Raw genomic sequence first — 24609 nt, forward strand, 5'->3', positions numbered from 1 at the left:
AGCGCAGCTGGCACCACGAATGGTGAAAAAACATGGTACTACAGCCGTGACCAAGATAAATAATACATCAGCAGCAGAATCAAACGCAAAAACCAGGTTAGACAAGAGCCACGCTAACACAGTCAAAAGAACAACTGAAGAACACAACACTTTTATTAAAGAGCTTCAGACATAAACTGGCTACATCTGAGCTGTGGGGATAACAGTGCATGTCCACCTCCCAGTCTGCTCAGCTTTATTGCATTCATTTCAATATAAAGCAGCAGGGCTTGACTCATCTGGCCAAGCGGTGTTCCAACACCAATGTTAGACCAACCAACATTAGTTCTATTACTTCCCAACAAAAGCTTCTAACAGCAGTGTAAATATTTTCATTTGAATATTTTTACACTGACAGGCGTACAAGCCAAGAAAGAATACTTTAAGTTTGCTACTAAATACCACAAAACGGAGCTCCAGCTGCACATTTCCAGGCATCACTTTAAATTTTAGCCAATCAGAAGGCCCGTCACAATTACATAACCATTTTGTTGTAACGGTTAGCTTTCTCAAATCACGTTAATGCGGTAATATAAATCAGATGCGCTCGTTATTCATGTAAACAAAAGAAGAAAACATTTGTTGAGACAAAATATGGGCCTCACAAAAATAAACATTCCAACATCGGACAGCGGTAAATAAAGTTTGTTTACTTGAGCACAGGTGTGTCTGACAGCTAGGAAGTCATGTTTTACACTTGTTCTTAAATAGTTCAATACAACAAACTATAGAAGACAGAAACTGCTCAGTGAAATTGTTTATACAAGACTTAATCAGTAAACCCTTCATATGGCAACAACGACTCAATTTTACTAAAAATTAGTCATTTAAAATGTGTGTTTCCCTATTTAATTGTGGAAAAAGGGTCTTTTACTTTGAAAGGATAAATACTTTGACATCACATGACCAGGAATTCTTATTATGACGTTATTACCATACATTTCAATTAAAATTGTGTTATATGTAAATATTGGGTCATACATTTTACTAAGTTGGATTTGTTTGGTCTGGCTTTCAATAAGAGAGGTTTTTAGAGAAAAATTTGATTTTATGGTGCTTTATTTTTTAGATTTTATGGTGCTGTGCTACGATTGCGCATTAATGCCATATGGCAACAATTTACCAAATACCCCACTTAAAAAAAATATATATATATATATATGTGTATGTATACACACACATATATAAATACACACACAGACATATAAATATATACAAATACACAACATATATAAGGAATAATAAGGAATAATAATAATAATAATAATTATTATTATTATTAAATAACAAATAACAAACACACTAAAACATCATGTTTAAGTAATAATTCACGCAATAGAGGGTTAAAATTTCATGATTGTAAAAAGCTACTTGCTTTGAGTAAACTACTCCGCTAACAAAGCAAATGGCTGATGTGCTTCACACGTAGGTAAAACAATCACCCATGTACCAATTTTTGGTTTTAGTAATACTGATAGATAAAACGTAGCTCACTCAATGAATGACAAATAGATTTGAACAGTACTGCAGTGCTGATTTTTATCTACTGCCCAGTACTAAAATGAAGCGTAAAATCAAACAGTGCATGACTTTTTCCTCCAAACAGACATTATTGTTTACCTGCTTTCCTTAAATCTACCCAAAACCAAAACCTTGAACTGTGATGTTCATACTGGTACTTGTACTAATACATTCAGACCCATTAAACAACTCACACCTATTTTAAATAAGTGGATTTACTATGCAAGTCTGCAAGTTTTTGCTCATCTGATTGGCAAGATCTCATTTTCAACAGCTAATTTACCTTGAAACACACAAATAGTAACAGGTTTATGATTGCTTCTCACTCCATTATTACATACTATAGTGACAAATCTACAATGAGTCACGTTTTCAGCTCTAGTTGAGAGCTGAGTTTGGCAAGTCTGACACTTCTCGGACTCAGTGAAGAAACAGTTGCGCTCACGAGCCCAAGAGTTTTGCTACAGTAAGTGATCTGTAGACCACAGCACAGAGTCACCAGTCACGTGCTTGGCCCTTTAAACACCTTTTTGTTGAGCCTATCTAATATTTCGCTAACTAAACTTTACAGTAACATTAAGCCACAAACATTCATCTTAACACTGCTGCAAGCTGTCAAAATATACAGTTTAAAGACCATCTCCCAGGTGGAATCCTACAAATCCATTACCTTTGTCTGGCGGTCTGTGAACACTAGGGGTGATATGACAATAACATGACATCACTGTACTTTTCCGACGCACACAACGTGCATTAAAATACAGGGTGACTCAAAAAGATTCATCTGATTTCAAAGCACCATATTTTTATAACCGTGAGGCGCCTAGGAACCAATCACAATCCAATTGAAAGAGGGGGTCATAGAGTTTCTGACTAGCTCCCTTCAGTCTGAGAGGAGATGAGACCCCTGAGCAGAAAGCGGTCTGCGCTCTCCACTTCAATAAGAGTGAATCTGATAACTGTGCAGATTGATTTTCATGGGCAGTGAAGCTCCAGCAGCTCAGAGCGTTCGGCGTTGGTTCCACAACACTGGATGATCTCCGAAATCTCACTGAAAGAGCCGTGAGTGCAGCGACACCCGACATGCTCAATCCAGTATGGGATGAATTTGACTATGGCGTTGATGTTGTCTGTACAGCTGGAGGAGGTTCATACTGAGCACTTGTACAATTACATAATAAACTTTATGCTCATTTAAACCATTTACAATCTATGTGCAGTTGGTCAACATCCTTTTAGAACTGAAGAAAGCCAAGTAAGAAATTATCATAACTATAAATACATGCCCAACCCAGTAAACACCTCATACAGTGCAATAGTGTCAGCTTAAAAAAGACTTAAGACGCTGCCAAACCGATCATAAAAACCTGGGCAGCACATTTCTTTCAGTTATCGTCACAGATCAACATTTATTACCGTGATGCACTGGCAAAAAAGGAGTCTTTCCTCTTTACGCTTTCTTTAAAACAATTACATCTATTACCACAGTAAGGCAAGCCATGCTGTAGAAGAACATCACCCTGACAGAAGTGTCTGTATTGGCAGATAATTGCTTAAAATCACAATATCGACAGACCACATTTCACACTCAGTATGTGCTTCCATAACTGCTACGATCTGTGCTTAAGCAAAGTCTCGAAATGAAAATGTTATATTATAAATATAATATTATTATAATATTATGTTATAAATTCTTTGATTTATTGTATTTTTTTTCCCCCAAACCACTTTTCATGACGTTTAGGACAAAATCAACTGAAGCTGGGTCTGTGTTCCTTTTTTCGGTTTTTACAGGTTCTTCGGAAAAATGTGATTTGCACTACAACTTTCATGATCTTGCTTAATAAAATGACCTTACTTTTTCCTGATTTGAACACTGGGGCAAACAAACCATCTACCTCTTTAGCTTCTTTGACAAAATCTGATCTGGGAATTTACAGGCAATCAAATGGGAAGTGGAGTCTAAATCCCAGTGACACACCAATTTACCCGCATGAGGCCGAGCAAAATTCCAGCGAAACTACCAGAAACTGATACGTTTCCAGGAAAGTTGAGCAAAAAGCATACTGGCTTCTATTGTTCTTACAATTATTTGCATGTGGAAAACATCACAGGAGTGTATTTTGTATGATTTTAATCTCGCTACCGTTTGCGAGGCGTGGTGAGATTAAAAAAAAAAACTGTACTTTGTGTATTTCCTGCTGCTGCGCAAAAGCAAAACACTGTTTCTGTGTCTGTTATTTTTACAGTTGTCAGTTCTTGCAGAGGAAAACATCAATAGTGCATTTTATACAGGACTGAACAACGGGGGACTCTGGCTATGTTCACATTAACAGGCTGAAGTGGCACAAATCAGATTTTTTGCCCTAATGCGAATCAGATCTGATGTTTTCAGAGCTGTGTGGACAAATCTGATCTTTTTAAATCCGACCTGAGCCACTTTCATATGTGGTCCTAGATCGGATACGTATCCGATTCATGGCCATGCAACCTTAATGTGACGCTCAGATCCAAATTCATGTGCTTTTTTTCCCACTGCACGTGACCATCATTCAGCGTTACCATGGCAGCAGCGCCGAACAGAAGTTAAAGCCTGTAAACGGTGGAAAAGCAGCTCATCTCACCTTTTTCTCCTTCGTCTCGCTCTAATAATGAAGCTGAGAGCTGATCAGAGTTAATGATCTTCTCAGCGAAGCTCGTTCTGCTCGTTAGTTTGTGCTGATGATGAACGTGATTCATTCACGTGACGTTACTGAGTAGGATGAGCTCATGAGGGTCATTTCAGGACGCCGGTTCATCACATTAATGACAGATTTGAGTCACCTAAGCGAGTGTGGACCATCGCGTCAGAGAGATCAGATTGGAGCAAAAAAATCAGATGTGAACGTGGCTTCTGAGACTTTCATGGCAAATGTGAATGTGTGCAGTAAAGCTACTCCAGTAACGCACCAGTTTTGAAGCGCGACGGCTCTAAAATTGTCAGTTAGTTTTTATTTTAAAGCTATTAACGCGTTTCCTTATTTGAGTCTTCGAACCATCTGCAGTAGTGCAGGCTAAAGATCCACGATTGTAGCCCTCTTGTTCAAATACAGCTTCAATTAGCATTTTCCGCTTGCTGGATGAAACAAGACCATCAGAATGTAACTGTCAGACTAACTTCTGCCTCCTAGTGTTTGGTTACATCTACCTGGCTCGGTTATAACGTCTCTGTTCCAGTCTTCTAGCATCTAAGCGGGTCACAGGCTTTCCTTGAAGAATTCAAGACATATGGCTACATCAGGTATGATTTTACTGAAATACAACGCTGTGAAAGTTTCACCATTCATTTTTTATCCACAAATAAAAGTAGCACAATGGGACACGACTGAGCTGGGAATTACTCAGGTTTTAAATACAGCACCTTTGGCAGACTATGCTGGACAACGATCAAAGGAGACCTAGGGATAAATCAATGAGCAGCAAACTAACAAAAGCTGCAGTGAAATGGAAAATCAGGAGCCTCTACTGCCCCAAGAATCCGTACGCTTTACGAACGAGAGTGAGAGACCACAATCACGTATGTGATCGAACCACTGAAAGTAAACCCCAAAAACCACAACCCACAGAATTAGGAATTGTCTTATAAAAAGTCCAATCACTTGAATGCATAACATAAGCCCCTCCCTCTTCCTGCCCACCCGACAATGACAGGACGCAGCCAGATGCCTAGTTTGGCTCCTAAGAAGGTACCAAGGGACGTATCTGCAATGTAGTTGTAAATCTCGATACAACGTTAAGGCCAATTTATAGTTCAAGCGACAAACGTCACTCGACAACAAATGACGTAAAAGAGACAAAATTAGCATCTGCTGGGGTTTCGCAGATTTTGTCACGTACCGCAAAATTTTCTGAAAAGACGCAGACGCTGTCGCGCATTCTGATTGGACAGAAACTCAAAGCTCTACGTTCTGGATTGTTGCCATGGTCTTACTTTCTCGTTGCTCTACGCAGATCTCATTACAGAGGCTCACCTCTCCTGTGGTACCTATCTGAGGCCCCAGAGAGGAGGTGGCGCTGTTGCCATTATTGCCATCTAGTGCCGTGGGGTGTTTTCCAAATAGAGCCCGAGATTCTTCCCTGTTGTTTATTATGCAGTTAAATAAATCGTTTTTAAAATGAGCGATTTGAGTGTTATTAAAACACTTCAGCCAGCATGTTATTAGTAAACACAGCAAAAAAACAAACAAACGTATGAACTTGCTGACAAAAGAGATGCCTTAAAGTCTATGTTTTAGAATAAACATAAATACTGCCTACAGCCCAGTCAAGCCTGATGGAGGTTCTGAGAATGGCCTCAGTAATATTAGCTTGGCAGCTAGTTCTCCAATTAACCACACTGATTATTAAAATTCCACAAATACATATTTGTGACCACAAATACATATTTGTGACTTAAGTTTGATGTACATCTAATTATACTACAGAATCGTATCAAAAATACAAAAAAAAAGTTGTTTTGCAAAAATATTAATAGCTTGTTTGCTTTACAACTATTTTTGCTTGCTGTATAGTTTCGTACACTGTGCAGTTTCATTTTTAATCATGTGATTTTAAAAAACAATCCCGAACTCAGGGATGACAGGTTTAGGAGGAGAGATCGACCGACAAATGAGATTTACGGCCTGACGCTGTTGGGCTTTCAGAAACAGAACAGGTTGCCAGCTATTCAGAACTAGCATCAATATACATTTGTAAGATGATTTGTTTTTATTTTCAAACCTTCTTCCAGGGACTGCGATTAACTGTAAAAAGTAGTCCAAGCAGAAAATGCACCCGCGACAGTGTCGTTTACCCTCGCATCACACTTTCAGACTAACCAGAATTTTTGGAAAAAACGAGAATCTGGCAACCCTGCGTGATGGAGAAATAACTCCCGAGTGAAAACCAGTAGCATTTCTGGTTGCAGCGTCACTGTAGCAGTGGGGTGTAGGACTGTCTGCTCATGAAGAGAGTCATTCGGAAAAGAGCACGGTACCTTTGTTTACCCTCGGCGTCATTTTGCCTTTTGACTTTGCGATGCTTTCCAGGTTGGTAGACCCGGGAAATCTGTGTGCAGCACAAAACGTTCGACTAGTATATTTATTTGTTACGTTCATCAACTGCTTTTTTCCAGTTGTCCGCTTCATTTTCATTTATTTTCATGTCCTACTTCAACAGATTTTGCTGCATAGCAGATTTGATGAGAAAAATCTGCTCTTTGTATAATTCTCAAAATACCGCATTGCTTCAGTGTTGCGCCTGGGATGCTCTGCCCACAGCCTGTGTGAAAGCACTGACCTGTTAACATGAGCTTAGAGATGAAAATCAAGCTGTTACATGTTGTGAAACTGTTACCTCCTTACATCTCAGTGACACAGGTTGAAGTATATGATGCTAGTATCCTCAGTTTTAGCCGCCTTTGGTAGAAATGTTCAAAAATAAAATATTAACCTTTAAAATAATAAAACTGCGAACCCTCTTGTACAAACGTATAACGTGGCACATCATGGGGCAGTGCACGTAATACCTCTTCGATTATCGTTAAAGCTTTCCTCTTCATAGGACACGTCACTTTTAAGCCCTGTAAGACCTCTGGTCATAAACCAGAAGTATAAATGGTTGGGCTGGACTTCAAATCTTCACAGGGAGCAAAAAGAACAGACTTTGTGTGCAGTTCATTGGTCCAAAACAGCCATTATATAGTCTTAAGAGTCTAGATCGCAATTTTTTTTTGGCAATAATCAGCTGGAAATTCAGAAATCTGTCAGAACTTTGTGAAATATGCACATTAAACACACCTCCAGAATGATGGACCCAGAGGAGTCTTTGTTTGACCTCCTCGTCTACTCAAGTGGCTTAACTTGCGGCTTGGAAGTTACCATCAGCACCTATTTTTGGCTTAAAGGGCGAAAAGCCAACATTTCCCCCTTTTCAATTACAACAACAACAAAAAAATGTCTGCCAGAGTTTAAAAAAAAAGTCATCAAAACGTGCTGTTAAACCAGGTACAACTATTAAACCCACTATACATGCCAAAGAATTGTATATACAGCAACAAAAACCAAAACAAACCAAAAATAAGAATCTATTTACAAACATTAGCCATTTGTAGCTTTAAATTCAGGCAATAATAGGCAACTTTTAATCAAGCTGCCTTCATTAGATTGAGCTGTTGCCTTTCTAGCTGCCAGATTTAGTAGCTGTGAACACCTGTATGTTTAAGGAAGAGAGAGTTTGGAGCCGTAGGCCGCAAATTTAAATCTTAGCTGTGTTTATATGATTTAATCTCTTCAACTCCTTGAGACCACCGGTGGTTCCAAAACACACTTCGTCATATTCGTCATAACTTTCATATTTCATAAGCTACATTGAAAAGGTGGGGGTTGTATGAGAGCTGTAACTGTCTTCTTTCCAGTCAAATAGATGGGTGATGTAATTTGAAACCCTTATAATAAAACATGCTGAACTAACCATTTTTTCTTTTTGTCTACTAAAAGTCGACCCATTTTTCCACAAATCTGGGCTATAAACTATAAACAGATAGCGTCTTTTCAGTGATCTGCTCTGTAAAAATTATATTTATATGAAAATAAATATAAAGAATATAAATATATGAAAAAGATTTTGGCGTTCAGCAGTAAACTGTAAGCATATAGCAATATGTGTGATCATAAAACATGTTCTGTTAATTTCAGGGGAGCTTTTACAAAAAATAAATAAATAAAATAAAAATTTACATTTATTTCATGCAGTTACTGAATAAATTTGCCTTACGATTTGGTCAAGTAAATTCAGATGGAAAAACCTAAACATACCCTGGTCAACAAGAGGTTAAAGTCTTGGCAGGTTTTTCAGATTTTTTCTGTTTGTGAAATTTTTCTAAATGTTCAGAGAAGTCTGAGCACCTTCAGGCTCGATATTCCAGCCATCAGCCTATTCTAGCACAATTTAAACAAACTGTGGATGGTTGACGACTGTTGTGAAGTCATCTACCACTCAAAGCTATGCAATCAAGTTATATAATCAAGTTATCACCATGTGCAGCAGAAAATAGTGCAGAAATGCCGTTCAAACACACAAACTCCAATTAACGACTCACAAACTAAGACACGTCACAGATTACGCCCAGCACAGCATTATTTCTGTTAAGATATGCTACCAAAGGTGACCGATCTACACAACTTAATTCAAAGAACCACTTACTGCAGTGTTTATTAGAAGACAACAACTAATTTCCATCACGGTAAGTGTTTCTGAGCATATCGTGGACATGAGTGCTTAACTGACACTGACCAACTGAACGTTTCATTACAAACAGGGCAGAATTAGTCCTGTTTAACTGGATTTAGTGCAGTACAAAACATGAAAATGTTAAAAATGATTGTTTTTCATGATATTTTTAATTTTTTTTTTAAAACACACGACACTGTCGTCCCTTCCAAAGTATCAAACCGCAGTAAAACAGAATATGATAGATCTACTGCACCATTTAGGGGTGCACTGATATAGAACTGTGAGTATACATCACGTACATATCTGTCAATGACAACATATATATATATATATATATATATATATATATATATATATATATATATATATACACACGCACATATATATATACACACACACACACACACCATGTAAAATTTTAGAATACAGAATTACAGAATTTTTACTTGTTTTTTGTTTGTTTACGTCTGTACAGTCACAAAAGAAGTAAAATGAAACGTAAACAGTAGCGCGACCTACACATTCTGCTCTCAGAGTATATTAACCACATCCAGTACATCATTAAATATCAGTTTGAAATACTGGTCAAATCATATTTCTAATATAAGTGATGCTGTAAGCAATTATGCGCTGATATCATGGTCCATGCTTGGTACAAATTTCTTCAAGTACTCCAATATCTTTCACTTCTAGTGTTACTGCACATGTATCGTTTACACAGATACAAATTCACATTCATATCTATTTGAAATAATTCTTTCAACATTAAAAATTAATAAAATCGGCCTTTTTCAACTAATGTTTAACCTGAAACTGACTCACAAAGAAACACATTTTGCAGATGCAGATTTAATCACGATTTCTCTCTGGAATCAAGCAGATCTCACCTTTGACACGTCTACAGATTGTTAAAGGACGTCTCCCAGCCACAGGAAAAGCCTAAATAAAGGCACTAAATAAAGGCACGACTCTTACGTTACTGAATATCACTCTAGCTGCAGCCCTGTTTGTTTATATCAGGCATGCGATTTGACGCACAAAACCATTAAGCCAACCATTCCACATGTAATAATGTAAAAATCAGAAGACTGTGTTTAAAACTGCGCCTGGAAATTTAAAACTGTTGCTGCCTTTAGTGTCTCATTTATCGTTGTTCGCTAAAATCACTGCTAATGATGCAATTGTCATCTGTATTGTGATCTCAGTTGTGCTTTTTTTCCCTTTCTGAAGTCTTTTATTTTGAAATTAGCATGGCTAAATCAACCAGTATTAGAATTAAGGCACTACAGAATCAAAAACGTCTATGACGAAATACTAAGAATAAAATCCAGCCTGAACATATGAGCACTGTTACATCCCCTAACGTCCATTAGCGGCAAGGATGACAGGGACTTTTACTGGACAACTACACAACTCCGAATACGCAGTGCAACCTTTTATTTGGCCAAGACTGGCTGATTCTGCCTGCAGGTCAGACTGCGAAGACTGTTTCCAAAAAATCGTGTGGTCTACTGTTATCTGCAAGCCTAAAACACACAGTTCTGCATCTCTAAGATTTGTGTACTGCAGTGCTGACTGCAGCAGGGCGAAATACTTAAACGAACGCAGGTCGGGGGGGAAAATGCTGCGATATTAACGCGCTTGTGTTCAGCACAACACACAACGACTCTCGTCTTGTACTCAGGATGCCCGTTCTGGTGAAGGGAATGATGCAATAGCATTAATAAGGGTGAGCCACTTCGGTAAGGAGAAGGATTAAAGCTGTATGACTTGCAGACAGAACGGAGCAGAAAAGAGGTAATCTGACTAGAGACGGACGATACAGCAAAAATACTATATTGCAATACTTCAAGACGTTTTTACAACACACAACATGTCACAACATTATTTTTTTTCCGAAATCAGAACATTTGGGTCTGGGAAAAAAGAACCAATAGTGCTAGAGTTTGACAAAAATATCAAAAACTGTGAATACATTGATTTTTACTCAAGATATGGCACTTAATCCAATTAAACGGGACTAATTTTGCTCTCTTCATAATAAATCGTGCTGTTGGTCAGTGTTCTAAGTACTGACGATATGCATGATATGCTCAGAAAAACAACAGTTTATCACGATAACAGTATATATTGTCAGTGCATTATACTTGATAGTGAGTTTAAAGGGAAAGGCCACCTATTTTCAAAATTTCTGCATAATTAAAAGGTTAACATGTCAACAGAACCATTCAAAGTGGTCGGTGTGAAATGGTTCGTTGTAGAGAAACTTGAGTCAGAACTGGTGGCGATAGGAACCAGACGGTCAACTCTAAACGCTCCATCCCAAAAAAGTCATTATATGAAATGGTTATGAATACACTATGACACATTGTGTCATGACAGTTTGGGTCTAAAATGCATTTTAGTTCATTGCATATTTTCCTTCTTCATGAATGTGTTCTAAGATAAAATAGTCCCCAAAAAATCTACTTTTTCAGATTCATGACAATTTCACCATCATCCCCATCACCTATAGACCCTCAGAGGACTCGTGTAGGTTCACTGGTGGATTTGAACGGTAAATAAAATGGCTATATTTGTGTTGTAGACATCGTGATTCCTGGTTCCCATCACCACCACTGTAAATAAACCAAGAGTCCGCGAGTTTCTCTACAATAAACCATTTCACCCCAGACCACGCCGGGCGGCTTTATTTACATCTCAAGCGCTGAATTGCTCAGAAATTCGGAAAAATCGGTGGGATCCCCCTTTAACTTGCCTGACTGTGACGAAAGGTGGCATTTCCAGCAAAGCAGCTTGAACCCGGGTCTCAAAATACAGCAGCTTTGCCCTTCGAGAATTTGTCGAGAAGATATTTGACGTGTCAAAAAGTGACACTCGAGGCAACCCAGCATACACAACACACACACACACACACACACACACACACTTACGGCTGGCTCAGCTAGCCAGGCGGCTAACGGAGAGCCTTCGGGAATGAAGCTAGGTTAGCTAAGTGGCTAAGCTAGCGCGGTTCAGGCACTTCTGACTAAACACTGAGGTAAAAATCGGGCCTGTTCCAGGCTTATTCGGCGGAGCAGGGCTCCGTCCGCCGGGCCAGGGTGTGTGAGGGAACATTAACGTTACCTGCTCCGTCTGAGGCTGAAGGCAAAGCGGCTGCTGTCAGCTTCGGTCTCTTCGCGTTCGGCGGTCCGACCTCGAGGATATTCTCAGCCATTTTCTCCCAGGGTTTTCAGCGGGCAGCCGTCGCGAGTCCTTCTGGCCCACAAACGAGCGCAAAAACAAAACAAATAAAGAAGAAAGGAAATCCTTTCGGCTGAAGGGGGGAAAAATAACTTACTCTGTACGTTTTTGAAGGGGGGGAGGTGGGGGAGGGGGGAGGGGGTGCTAGCTAGCTAGCCGACTGGCTAGTTAGCCCGCTAGGCTAGCCAGCAGCGAGGAAGGGAATTTTCAAAAAAGCAACAACAGCGCCGCGCGCCGCCATCGCCGCTCACCCCATGATAATCCAACACCCAACACCCACATCGTCGCCGCTAAATCACCCCGACACAGAGAGAAAAACCAGGGTCCTTCGGAGAAAATCGAGCTCGGTGCGAAATGAGAAATATCCACGGGAGTCTCCTCCGCAGGTGCGAGAGAGCGAGAGCGCGTTCGAGTGTCCCTCCCTCCCTCTCTGCCTCCCTCCGCGCCGGGCGACGTTAACTGTGCATCGCACCAAACGAGCTGCTTTTCTCTCTGACGTCGAAAAATCCCGTGCAAAACTGGGCGAGGGAAAGAAATAAACGCTCGGGTTCGGTTAAAAACGCGCAGCTGCATAAAAAGCGGCGTGTCCGTGCAGAGCCGTCCCCGCGCCGCTGTCCGTCTCAGCTCCGGCGGCTCCGCCAGTAAACAATACGGAGAGACGGGCTGAGGGGGAAATCGGAGAGCTGACGAACCGAGCGGGCTGCTTTTTGGCCGACGAACGCCGCTCGATTCCAGGGTTTTTCACCAAAATGACCTTCGTCGCGGTTTAAACGCGTCGTGTCGGGCCGAACGGTGTCGTTAAATGCCGCCTCGGCGCGCCGCGCTGCGAAATAAAAAATAGTGCCGTATCGAAATCCCGAATCCGAGCCGCGACAAGATGGCGGCTGTTGATTCCTTCGGTACAAAAAAATTTTTTTTTCTTTTTCCAGCGCGCGGCGGGGGGAGGGGCGATCACGCCCTACGTAACGGAGCGAGCGTGCGTCACGGCGGCGCGCGGGCGGCCACCAGGGGCGCTGCAGCACCGCGGATAGAGCGCCGACAGCAAAACAGCTAAACACCCATATTTAAAACACCAATAATCATAACACCAATAATAATAACAGTAATAATAATAACAGTAATAATAATCAGAATAATTAGCTTTTATATTGTTTTTGGCTCTTTTTGATTGTTTTGTTCTACCTAATAATAATAATAATAATGATAATAATAATAATAACAATACTTGCAGCATTTCACACCTTTTTTAAATGATAGTTAAAAATCTTCAGTTAAATTCAGAAATAATCACATTTATTTACCAAATAACAGCAGCTCCTTTTACTCATATTTAAAACTGATATGTGTAATATAATATTTCATATTTTTATAGTTTTTTTTGGTCTTACTGGTTGTTTTGTCCTACTAAATAATAATACTTCATAGTTTTTATTATATATTTTTTTATTATCGGTTGTTTTTTCCCCCCACCTAATAATAATAATAATGATAATAATAATATTATTTCACACTTTTTCAAATTATAGTTAAAAATCTTCAGTTAAACTCAGAAATTCTTTACATATAGTTTTTATATAGTAAATAACAGCAGCACTTCATATGTTTTAGCTTTTTACTTTTTATATGAGGTAAAAATGGTGTTAAAGTGTTTCATATTTACCAAATAACACTGTATAGTTTTAATTTTTGTAAATGCTAAAAATCTTGTCAAGATTGACCAATCGTAGTTTCTGCGGTGAACCTAAATAGTCTTTGTAGTAATTTTTTTACAGAATGGCTGCAAAAATGTTTCACATATATTTCTCAAATGTTTACATTTTACCAATAAAAAAAGAATTTTCTTTTGTTTTTTGTCAATTTTGTGCAAAATGTAAATTTGAGCCCAGAAACATGAAACCGGATGTGCACAGTTGGCAGAATTACTGAATTTCACTGTTATAAAGGGCATTTTTGGTGTTGATTTCTGAACAGTGAGTGAGTGAAAAAGTAAAAATGCAGAATTTCACATTATTCCTCTCGTGTTTGTTGATTTTGGAATGAGTTCAATATACTTTCAGATATTTTTTTCTGACAGCTTAAAAGAAAAAGATAAAATTAGAAAAGAAGTTGAAACGTGCCTTATTTTTGTTCACCTTGCCTAGCACGTCTGACCTGGTCACGATTTGTACAAGGTTTTCGGTTTTGGTCTCAATTTTTTTTATAATTAAAAACTGTAATCCTTCTTCGTGCCATGAATATGTTTCTAACATCATCGCACACAAAGAAATCCACACATAGACACAAAGCGACACACCGGTGACAATACCTTATTCATTGTTTTTCTGCTCTCAAAATCTGGCACATGCACATGTATTTTCAATTTTGAAAATTCAAATAAAACAATACATATGGATATGTACATACAAAGTGAATTGTGCAAATGTATACAGATTATGCTCATGTATGGATTAAATGCATAATGTGCACAAAAAAAATGAAATCATACTCAAATATGTGACATATACTACATGAAAATACACAATGGTAGAATATTGACTGATGGTAAAAATAAAAATCATGTCCGTGTAGCTCAAACTACAGATTTCTGTCCAAATTTCTCTCCAATCTCTTTGGTATACATAAAACGTCCCCCCATATGGCACAAGCAAATATTACACTCATTAAAAGGTACATCTGATGGCACATTTTTTCCTTTACAATTACCCTTTGGTACCACACCAAACTCAATCGATTTGTACTTATATTTATCGCAGATACATCATCAGTTTCAAACACAAAGGCACAAATTTTCTACGTCTGTTTAGCTCAGCCAATATAGATTTCTCATCCTTAGATTACATGGATACTGTAATGAAGTAGTGAATGCCACGAGGCTTGAAATAGCTGGGTACAGTAAAAGCAGTATCAGCATAATTAATTGTGTTTAGAAAGGGGAATTATACCGACGTGTCTGCATTTCTGCATGATTCATTTGTTATAAACAAAGTCATTCAGAGTGGTTTGATGTGAAATGCGCCGTTTTAGAGACACTTTCCTAGTCAGAATTGTTCACAGTGGTCGTGATAGGAACCAGATGTCCAAAGCATTTACTGCTTCTAAAGGCCACCTAAGGGAAATGGTTGTGAATATGCTGCCTAATGCTTGAAACATTGTTCCACTGATGGTGGAGAGATACATGTAGGGTGTTGTAAGGCGAAATAGTGCCCAAAACAACATGATGAAACCTCAGAAGACTGGCGCATGTTCACTGGTTGCTTTGGACAGTAAGTGTAAAATTATAAAGGAGGAGGAAACGGTTCACTGGTTGGAAAATGAATTGGAAAACCTGTAATGCTCAGCATGGCGTCTGTTTATGAGGAAAGTCCCAACCTTAAAATACATGAAAAGAGCCAATCAGCTTGCTTTTTAAGCCACAAATTGTGGAGATCTGCGCAGGAGCAGTCAGAACACCCGAAAAAACGTTTTTTTTGGTGTTACTTGAGTCAAACGCAACAAACAAATTGAGATTTTTGTCTGATTTTACTTATAATTTTTGAAACAGTAATTTGGCCCCAGTGTCCAGTTTTCAAGTCTCTCCCCATCCAAAGAGATAGAAATAAGTGCTCGGACAGCCTTTCCTGCGATGCCTTTGTAAATAAAATGCCCATATTTTGGTTGTAGACATCGCGACTCCTGGTTCCCATCATCACCACTGTAAAGAAATCTGAGTCAAGTCAATTTCTCAACACTGCATTTCACATCAAACCACTCTGAATGACTCTGTTTACATCTTTTCAACCGAATTACGCAGAAATTTTAAGGACAAAAGTTCCCCTTTAGGTCTCTCTGTTCGCTGAAAACGATTCGCCAAACAATCATAACACTGAATTTCTTTCAAGGACCATACAAGAATTGCAATACTAACTAATAGTTAATGAGAGACATCAGCAATAAAAAAACAAAAATTTTTTGAAATATTTTTTCCCTTCCCTTTTCTGGTGGCGCTTCTCTTTTTGTAAAATAACATCTAAGCAGCACTGAGATGGGGGCACTTTTAGACTTAGGCTGAATTCTCGTCCGTCTCCACAGGGTATCAGCACCGTAGCGGGGTGCTTATGGGTTCGGGTGGGTTTGGAGTGAAGGTGGCGCACCTATACGCACTGAAAAAGAGCCCTTACGTGTGCTGGGTCTTTTTTTTTTCTTAATAGCAGGCTCCATGACTGCACAATAACTCCATACACATAATACAAATTCATAAATACAAATTCATCTGATACTTCAAAAAAACAACATCAAACACACATTATAACTACGCATGAGTAATTAGGTTTAAATACTGTCAGCTTGCTTTGTTTCCTTTTTCTTTTTTTAGCCGATGGAGTGATACAATAATAACGTCTGTACTCAGACTTAAGTGTGGCGTGGTTGAAAAGCAGTGCACCATACAATAAATCAATAGCAAAAAAATCCCTTATCCATCCCAACGTTTTAAGATACACAGTGTTGAATATCTTTCCAGGTGTCTGGAATTTAAATGCACAACAAAGAAGCACAAGTATTAAGTAATAGACACCTAAATAGGCTACAGGCAAACTTCTGTCAGTCGTAGATGAGGAAGGGTTGGCAAAAAAGGCACTACATTGTTCCAGATTGCTAATTCTATAGACATAAAGAAAAAAATAGGGGGGGACTCAGAAGCCTCTGCTTCGAATAACTGGCACTAAACAGATCTGAAGAGTCCATTGTCAAAAGCCAGCGCTGCCTCACAACTGTTTACTCCACCTTAATGTGAAACCTTTCCAAATTTCCAACTGGAAGTGAGGACTAACTGAGGACCCCCCCTCTTATGTTGCTATCTGTCTGAAATGTAATGCACGCAACTACACATACAACAGATTATTACCTAGTGTTCCCAATGACAAACTAGAACGAGCAAGTTGCGGGGGAAAAAAAGCCAGTATAAATGGAGGCCGAGGCAGAAAGACGGGTCGATATTGGACGCACCCCTTCGTCTTTTCCACAGTGAGCGAAAGCGAGACTTTTACAAGAGATGCAGTTGAGATTTTCACTAAAGGCTCATACGATTCATCACCTTCTCACACTAAAAAGAAAAAAAAAGGCACGAGAGAAAGAAAATTCTACTGAAAGTTGCCCATACAAAAAGGAAATGCATTGAAAATGTATTACGATATAATCTGTCCAACACTGACAACGTATTTCCTTTTCGTAAAGGCTCCATTGCACCAAAGATACCAACCCATATTAAAGTGGCACAATTCATCAATAATTCACCAGTACAGCAGAACATTCCCAACCAAGGCCACGATTATGTGAGCAGAAATCAAGAAAAAGTTCAGAATAGTTCAGACCGACGAACGCTACTGGCACGATCCGAGAAAACAATCGAGTGACTTTTTGCGGCTACGCGTTAAGAGAAACAGGACGAACCGAAAGATTTAAGAGCTCGAATGGTCCAGGAACCGAACGTTCTCTCGGTTCGACTGAACGCCTCGCTTCAGAAGAGATACGAAAAATAATCTGTAGAAAAAATCTTCTTAGAACAAAATACACAAGAGTCGTTCACAGTAATAACTGGGATGTGATTATAAATGCTTTTCTGTCGGAAGAAAAGAAAATATGATCCCTTACGATTCCTTTTGCTGTATTTCCCTTAAGTGAAACTTTGTGCTTTGGAGCTGAAGGCTGTTGGGCTGGCGACGGAAGCTTTTATTAATAAGGGGTTCCACCGTATTGCTGTAGATCATCACGTGACGTAAGGCTAGCACTGCGACGAGAACGTCCACTGAAGAGCCGACGGGAAATCAAACGGCGGCTTTTTTAAATATTATACAAAACACAAATTATGTGGTTTGTTTGGCGATATTATCGACGATAATATCTCGGATGCAAGTGCGGATTTGCTGGGAATTCCACGGACTGGGTTGCACCAGCTCGAACAGCTGGTACTAAATTTGGTTGCACCACAAATCCTTAAGTCTTAGTTACAGCTAATCCATACGTCGCTTTAACACGATGAGCTCAGGACTGATCTATAAACCATGTGTACAAGCAGAACTGAACTAAACTGAATACCTACGGCCACTGTATGTTTATGCTTTAAGATTTCCTTGCGACTTTAAGGAACGATGGTTTCTGGGTAACCGACACATCAGAGGCAACAAGTTTGGAAGTTTCGGCAGCTGCTGAGTCTCAGTGAACTGAGCTGTTGGGAGTTAAAGCCAGGATGTTGATTAGATCTGTAAATTATATCTCAGTATGCAGTGTTAGTGTTTTAAGCTTAGTTGACCAAAAAGGTCATGTTTTCTGTCTTTATTAGGCTTTCTATGTGGTTCCCTTTGGTTCCTGTTGGTTCCCCAACCCTTACATCTGCTTAGGGGGAGGTATTAGTTGGCGTTATTTAGTAGATACGAAGCTCAGCATAAGAAGTAGTTTGTGGTGCAACCTGTTTGCGTAAACCTGAACTTAGCAAACGCTTCGGCCTACGTTACGTACAGCTGGTTGTTCATGTTGTTAACTGTGTCTATTATGCCAACGCATTTCAGACAGATACGCCTCCCTTCTTTTTCATTACGTTATTCACGAGCATCCTTTTGCTACCAGACATGCTAAAATGGGTAGTGTAGTTTTACCCCATCCATCTCTCTCTGCAGCTACGGTCAGCTATCATACCTTTTACCTTTCATCTATTTTCACCACAAACTCAGCCATTCCTGTGCTTAGTGCTCATCTCCTACCTAGTAGCCATATGCCGAAAAACCGAAACCATAGGAATAGCTCAAACTGAGAACATCCGATTATGTCTTTACAGAAAAACAAACAAAAACGACTCACCGAAGCCTTTTGTGGTGCTCATATGTGAAAGAATCAATCGCCCGAGGCCCAAGGGCAGTGATCCAATCTGACAATTATATTCCCCTGATCTACTACCGAATACTTCTGCTTACAAACTAGCAACTGGCACTTTTCATCCACAAGGTCGCGCCTCAAATCGGACAATAACGATTTTTGAAATTAAGAAATGAGTACAGCAAAAATAATTGTAATATATTAACATAAATCGCATTAAAAAAAAAAAACAAAAGAACCACAGAGCCGTCCGGTGTCATAATCTTTAAAAACGGCATGCTAACATTGTTCCATCATCTCTGATTTTGTTCATTAATTTCACTGATCGTGTTCATTTAACTCATTTATCCTGAAGGCACTTAATAAACACACACACACACACGACGAAAAAAAAACAACACATTACCAAAATAACAAGAACATCCGAAAATGAAACTCGCTGCCCTCCCTTTTCCTGCGTTCCGTTTTGTGCCAGACTGTGATCCACACAGCAAACCCCCTGAACAAGCTTACATTTCTTTTTTCACTGTTGTCAAGTTCTTTAAGCAGGAGGCCAAACAGGCTGTTGCATTGTAGACTCCTACATCTAATATGTGACTATTAAGGCACCTCAGGAGGTGAACCTCAGTAATTTATACCCTCTTACCCCAGAAAAGAGAGAGAGAGAGAAAGAAAACGAGAGAGAAAGAGGCAGACAGACAGTAAAGATCAGCAGCTGCAGAGGCAGATCAAAGCCTCTCTCCCATTCGGAGTCTCGAATACTCGTTTGCCTCTTCTTCCTCCTGCTCTTCCTCCCCTCGTAAAGGTGTCTCTGGTCTGGCCAGCGGAGCGCTTAACTGTGCTATTAACGGTGGCTGTGTGCCACTCAAAGTGGGTGCATGAGGAGCAGGGGATCTCTCCTCAGCCTTGCCTGTAAGCACAGGGTCTCTAAAAGGGTCTTTGTGCCACTCTTCCGACAACTTAGACGGGCCCACGCTAGGTCCCTGTGGCACCTCACAGTTGCTACGACAGGCACTAGTGGAAGAAGAGGACCGAAGGTGGTCAGCTACAGCCGGTGACGCGGGTATAGTGTTGGGGGCCATGCTGAGTGCTACACTGGGTTTGCTGATGCTCTCCTCAACGGCGCCCTCTTCCTTGCCCTGAGGCTCTGAGGAGCCAGCCGGCTGGTGCTTGGACCCCGGCCCGCTCTCGTTAAGTTTGGGGTACAGGTAGGTCCTCATCTGCCCTTTCCCCTTAACGTTAACAGTGCCGCGGTAATCGAACGCGTAGTTCATCCCGCTGAGGACGCAGTGGCTCTCCTCGCTGACCTGAACGCGGCACTCCACGCCTGTGCTGTCCATGCGGCTGGCGATGTTCACCGTGTCACCCCAGATGTCATACAGCAGCTTGGTGGTGCCGATGACCCCGGCGGTCAGCGGGCCGTGGTTGAAGCCGATTCTCAGCTTGAACTGGAAGCCCAGCATGTTCTTGTTGAAGTCGTCCACCACGCGCATCATCTCCAGCGCAAACTCAAAGAGGGCGCACAGGTGGGCGTGGGGGTGCGTCTGCTCGCGGCACTGCCGTCCGTTCAAGCCAGACGCTGCCATGTAGGTGGCTCCGATGGTCTTTATCTTCTCCACGTTGGAGAACGTGGACTTGCGCAGGAGCTCGTCAAAGTCTCCGATCAGCTCGTTCAGCACGCGGTAACACTCCTTGCCACCTTCGTAGCTCTCCTCGTAGAACTCGCTGAAGTTCACAATGCTTGCAAAGATCACACCAACGTTGTCGTGGTTCTTGGAGTAGCTCTGCGTGACTTTCAGCTGCTCAGCTACGTGGATAGGGATGATGTTTCGCAGCAGCCAGTCTGCCTGGTCTCGCATGTTCTGGATCTTGATGCGGTGCTTGTCAGCCTCCACATTGCCATGGTAATGCAGACGGTAGCTGACCTCAAACTCGCGGTTGAGGAACCAGACGAGCAGAAGCAGCAAGAAGAACGACAGTGGTGTCTCCCTAATCAGCAGATCCAGTGCTGTGGAAGCCGGGTTGGAATCCACATCAATACTTACGTTGCTCAGGTTCCTGAAAAAGTGTGGGGAAAAAAGAACAATGAATCAGACTGGGTTACTACAAAAACAGCCACACAGACAGAAGCCATGAATATCGGGCTTTAATTACAGATGTTAAGGGGTATGCATGGATGCAGCGGTGTGCTTTCTCAGTATGCGCACCATGCAATTAGGTGGGATCCCCTGCGTGGGAACCACTGGCAACAAAATGTAATAGACCTCACACTGTAATTAACTTTTAATTTGTTCAACATGGAAATATTAGCTATTTTTTCTATGGCTAAAAATAAGCACCTTAATTTTTTTGACATGAGCCAAATCATAGCACGCTGAAGATGCCATACTTAACGTGTCTAGTTAGTAGAGCTGGGACTGAAAATTAAAATTGGTAATCAAGCAATCTACCAATTATTTTGACAATTGAGTAATCTGAGTTTTACAAAAAGGCCAAATGTTAAAAATGAACTGAAAAGAAACAATAACAAGTCACGTATAGCTTTCAAGATCCCAAAAGTGAAAAAAGAGGCGGTTTTAATGTCCCGTACCTACTTTATTATTCAAATCTAATCACAACCAGTTTACTTACATTTACTTAGACTTGATTTTTTAATCTCTCTTTTAATATAAAAAAAAAAAAACAGTTAGTTAGCAGGGCTGGGCAATTCATCTTTTTTTCCCAATTAGAAAAGATAAAATGATTCACTGAAATAAAATTAAAATAAAATGATTGTGTTTCACAGCGATGCTCTCATTTTGTGTGTGTGTTTGTATATAAATGAAAACGGTAAAGTTAACATTTTGGAGATACAAGGTTTTGTTGTATTGTATATCCAAGATGATAACTTCACATGAGGAGAAGATATATATATAGTTTTTTTTTTTTAGAGAATTTTCTCTGTTAAAAATTACGATAACCACTATACACTCTCAGAAATAAAGGTCCTAAACTGTCACTGGGGCAGTGCCCCTCTTGGCACTGGGGGGGGACCCTCAAGGGTACATCTCAGTATATATATATGATCTCAATACTGAACAAAATATTTGAGATCATGATTTTTTTTTTTGCCATAATCGAGCAGCCCCACTACTTAGCACCTGTAAAAGCTTACTACTATTCAAAATCCAAACCCACCTAAAGACACATCAGACTAGGATGATGATAAAATTAAAGGCTGGTGTTTCTGCCTTTGATTGGTAAATGCCAATCCCAGTTCCTTGCAACAACAGGTTGACTCAGTTTTTTTTCCCTACTTTCTATAATTTCAACACAGCTTAGAACTATTTTACTGGTTTGTGATGGCAGCAAGTGAACGGTTAAACTTCTTCTCTTTCCTTGTCTACAGAGTAAGACGCACATCTCTTACTAACAAAATCTTTGCTGCCAATACTGGCAAATCTTTTTATCTTTTTATCCTACTTTAACAATAAATGGTCTATGTTAGCTACAGTTTTAAAGGTAAGACTTCAACAGCAATGCTAACGTGGCTAATAACAATCTAAAAGTTATGGCCTCTGATTAGCACAGTGGCGTTTGCATAATGATAATCATTAATGATTCCATTAATGATTAGCAGCATTTGCATTTCAGCCTGATCCTTTAGGAGCTCATGACACAGACTCAGGGCTCCAGGATGAAAAGAGCTGCATCTGTGAGTCACCGCCATCCATGGCGTTTTGGACCATTATGATGAGTGAAGCAGATCAGCCTCTATAACACACACATAATGGAGGCCATGCCTCAGCCAGCCTCTAAATGGCAGCTCTAAAATCAGTGTGTGCTAGGGGCCGTCTCCTAGGCAGCCGTAAAACTCACACTCACCCAGTCGCTGGAAAGCTGTCGCTGGTGCTGGAAGACAAAATGTCAATGTCAGTAGACAGATCAGCAGGAACACGTATATAAATGACCTGGATACATGTTATTCACATACATATATATATATATATACACATATATATATATATATATATATATATATAATTCTTCTATATATATATATATATATATATATATATATATATATATATATATATATATATATATATATACACACACACCAATCAGCCAAAACATTACCGCTCACAGATGAATCGAATAACATCAGCCCAATCCCATTTCACCCCTCGCCCCTACCACTTAGCCTTCAGCCGTCCATTCGCATTCACATCTAGGGGGAGGGTGTCCTGATTCTTGTTGAGATAGAGGGGTAGGGCGAAGTGATAGGGCTGCATGACCCTCCAAACAGAGGTTTTTCAGAGACTCCAAACAGAGTGATATGAGAAAAAAAGAAAAACCAGCTGTACACTCTCAGAAATAAAGGTCCTAAACTGTCTCTGGGGCAGTGCCCCTCATCACTGGGGTGGGCCCCTCAAGGGTACATCTCAGTACCTTTAGTCAGGGAACATAACTGAACCATAATCCACTGAAATGATATTCTCTAAGCTGTACTGACTCCACACACCCCGCCTCGCCTCCAGGCTTTTATTTTGTTCTGTTTTAAAACATTCGGTTATGAAAAGGTACAAATACGAACTTTTCACCTGGAAAAACTTATTTAAGGTTCACAATCAGACCTTAAAACTACTGCACATTTACCTTGTTTGTACCTTGATGAATAAATTTAATGCTGTTTCAAAGTATTTGGTTCTTTTCTTCATAACAAGTACTAAAAATGTCCTAATAGTGTGCTAATGTTTCAACAGTTAGCTAGCTAAATTACCCATTATACACCTTAAATAGCCCAGCAGTTCTGATGCCTGAAGTACCAGAACGTACCAGCTGCTCCATTTAAGGTGGAACTGGAAAATAATAAATAATTGCCCCCCTCTTTGAAGGCATGTGATTCCCTAAATGTAACTAAAGCCCAGCAGTGAGGAGCTGAACTTTACCCTCCTCTGCTGTCACTGCAGACTGGCAGGGTCGCCTACAGAGCAGCGCTGGTAGCTGTTAATGAAGTGATGCTCTTTTTATTTGAGGGTCTCATTTCAGAGAGGAACATTTCAACTATTACCCCTGTAACTCTGTTCTAAGGGGTTAGGAGACACTCGAAAACAAGGGGTAGGGGTAAAGAATAAGAAATGGGACTGGACCATTGATTATCTTGCGACAATGATGTCTCTAAATGTGTAGAATATATTATACGTAAGCGAACAGGTTCTCAAAGGCGATGTGAAATAGGCAGATATGAAGACCTGAGCAACGTCAACAAGGACGTTATGACTGGACGTCTGGGTCATAGCATCTCCGAAATGGCAAGGCTGGTGGGGTTCTCCTGGTCAGCAGTGGTGAGTACCTACCAACAGTGGTCTGAGGAGGGACAAACCACAACAGGGGGCTGGGCGCTCGTACAGGTACATCCCTTCATGGCAGTGGTATTCACTGGTAGTAGTGGCCTCTTTTGGCAGAATAATGCGCCCCGCCACACTGCACACATCCTTCAGGTCTGAGGAACATGAAGAGCTCAAGGTGTTACCCTGGGGCTCCAATTCCCCATATGTCAATCCAAATGAGGATCTTTGGGATGTGCTGGAACAAGAAGTCCCTATCATCAGCGACTCTAACTCACAACTCACAGGACTTTTCACACCAGGCGCGGTAACCACGCCGCATGACGTGCTGCACAGTGCCAAGCACAGTACGCTCCTATATTCATTAACGTAGCCTTTC

The 24609-nt window shown here is 40.3% G+C and overlaps 2 protein-coding genes across 2 annotated transcripts in view; both read right to left on the reverse strand.

Moving 5' to 3' along the window:
• Positions 1–12946, reverse strand: part of LOC118804602 (CREB-binding protein-like) — a 74722-nt gene extending 61776 nt beyond the window's left edge. Inside the window, 1 exon segment of the mRNA XM_036565140.1 lies at positions 11938–12946. Within this exon segment, the coding sequence (XP_036421033.1) occupies positions 11938–12028 (91 nt within the window). The 5' untranslated portion in view covers positions 12029–12946.
• A 6343-nt stretch (positions 12947–19289) lies between these two features.
• adcy9 (adenylate cyclase 9) overlaps positions 19290–24609 on the reverse strand; it is an 80914-nt gene continuing 75594 nt past the window's right edge. Inside the window, exons 9-10 of the mRNA XM_036565142.1 lie at positions 22765–22791; positions 19290–20958 (exon numbers count right to left, since the gene is read on the reverse strand). Of these exons, the coding sequence (XP_036421035.1) occupies positions 19629–20958; positions 22765–22791 (1357 nt within the window). The 3' untranslated portion in view covers positions 19290–19628. The remainder of the gene's footprint in view (positions 20959–22764; positions 22792–24609) is intronic.

Source organism: Colossoma macropomum, unplaced genomic scaffold (genome assembly GCF_904425465.1).
Source record: "Colossoma macropomum unplaced genomic scaffold, Colossoma_macropomum, whole genome shotgun sequence".
Lineage (NCBI taxonomy): Eukaryota > Metazoa > Chordata > Actinopteri > Characiformes > Serrasalmidae > Colossoma > Colossoma macropomum.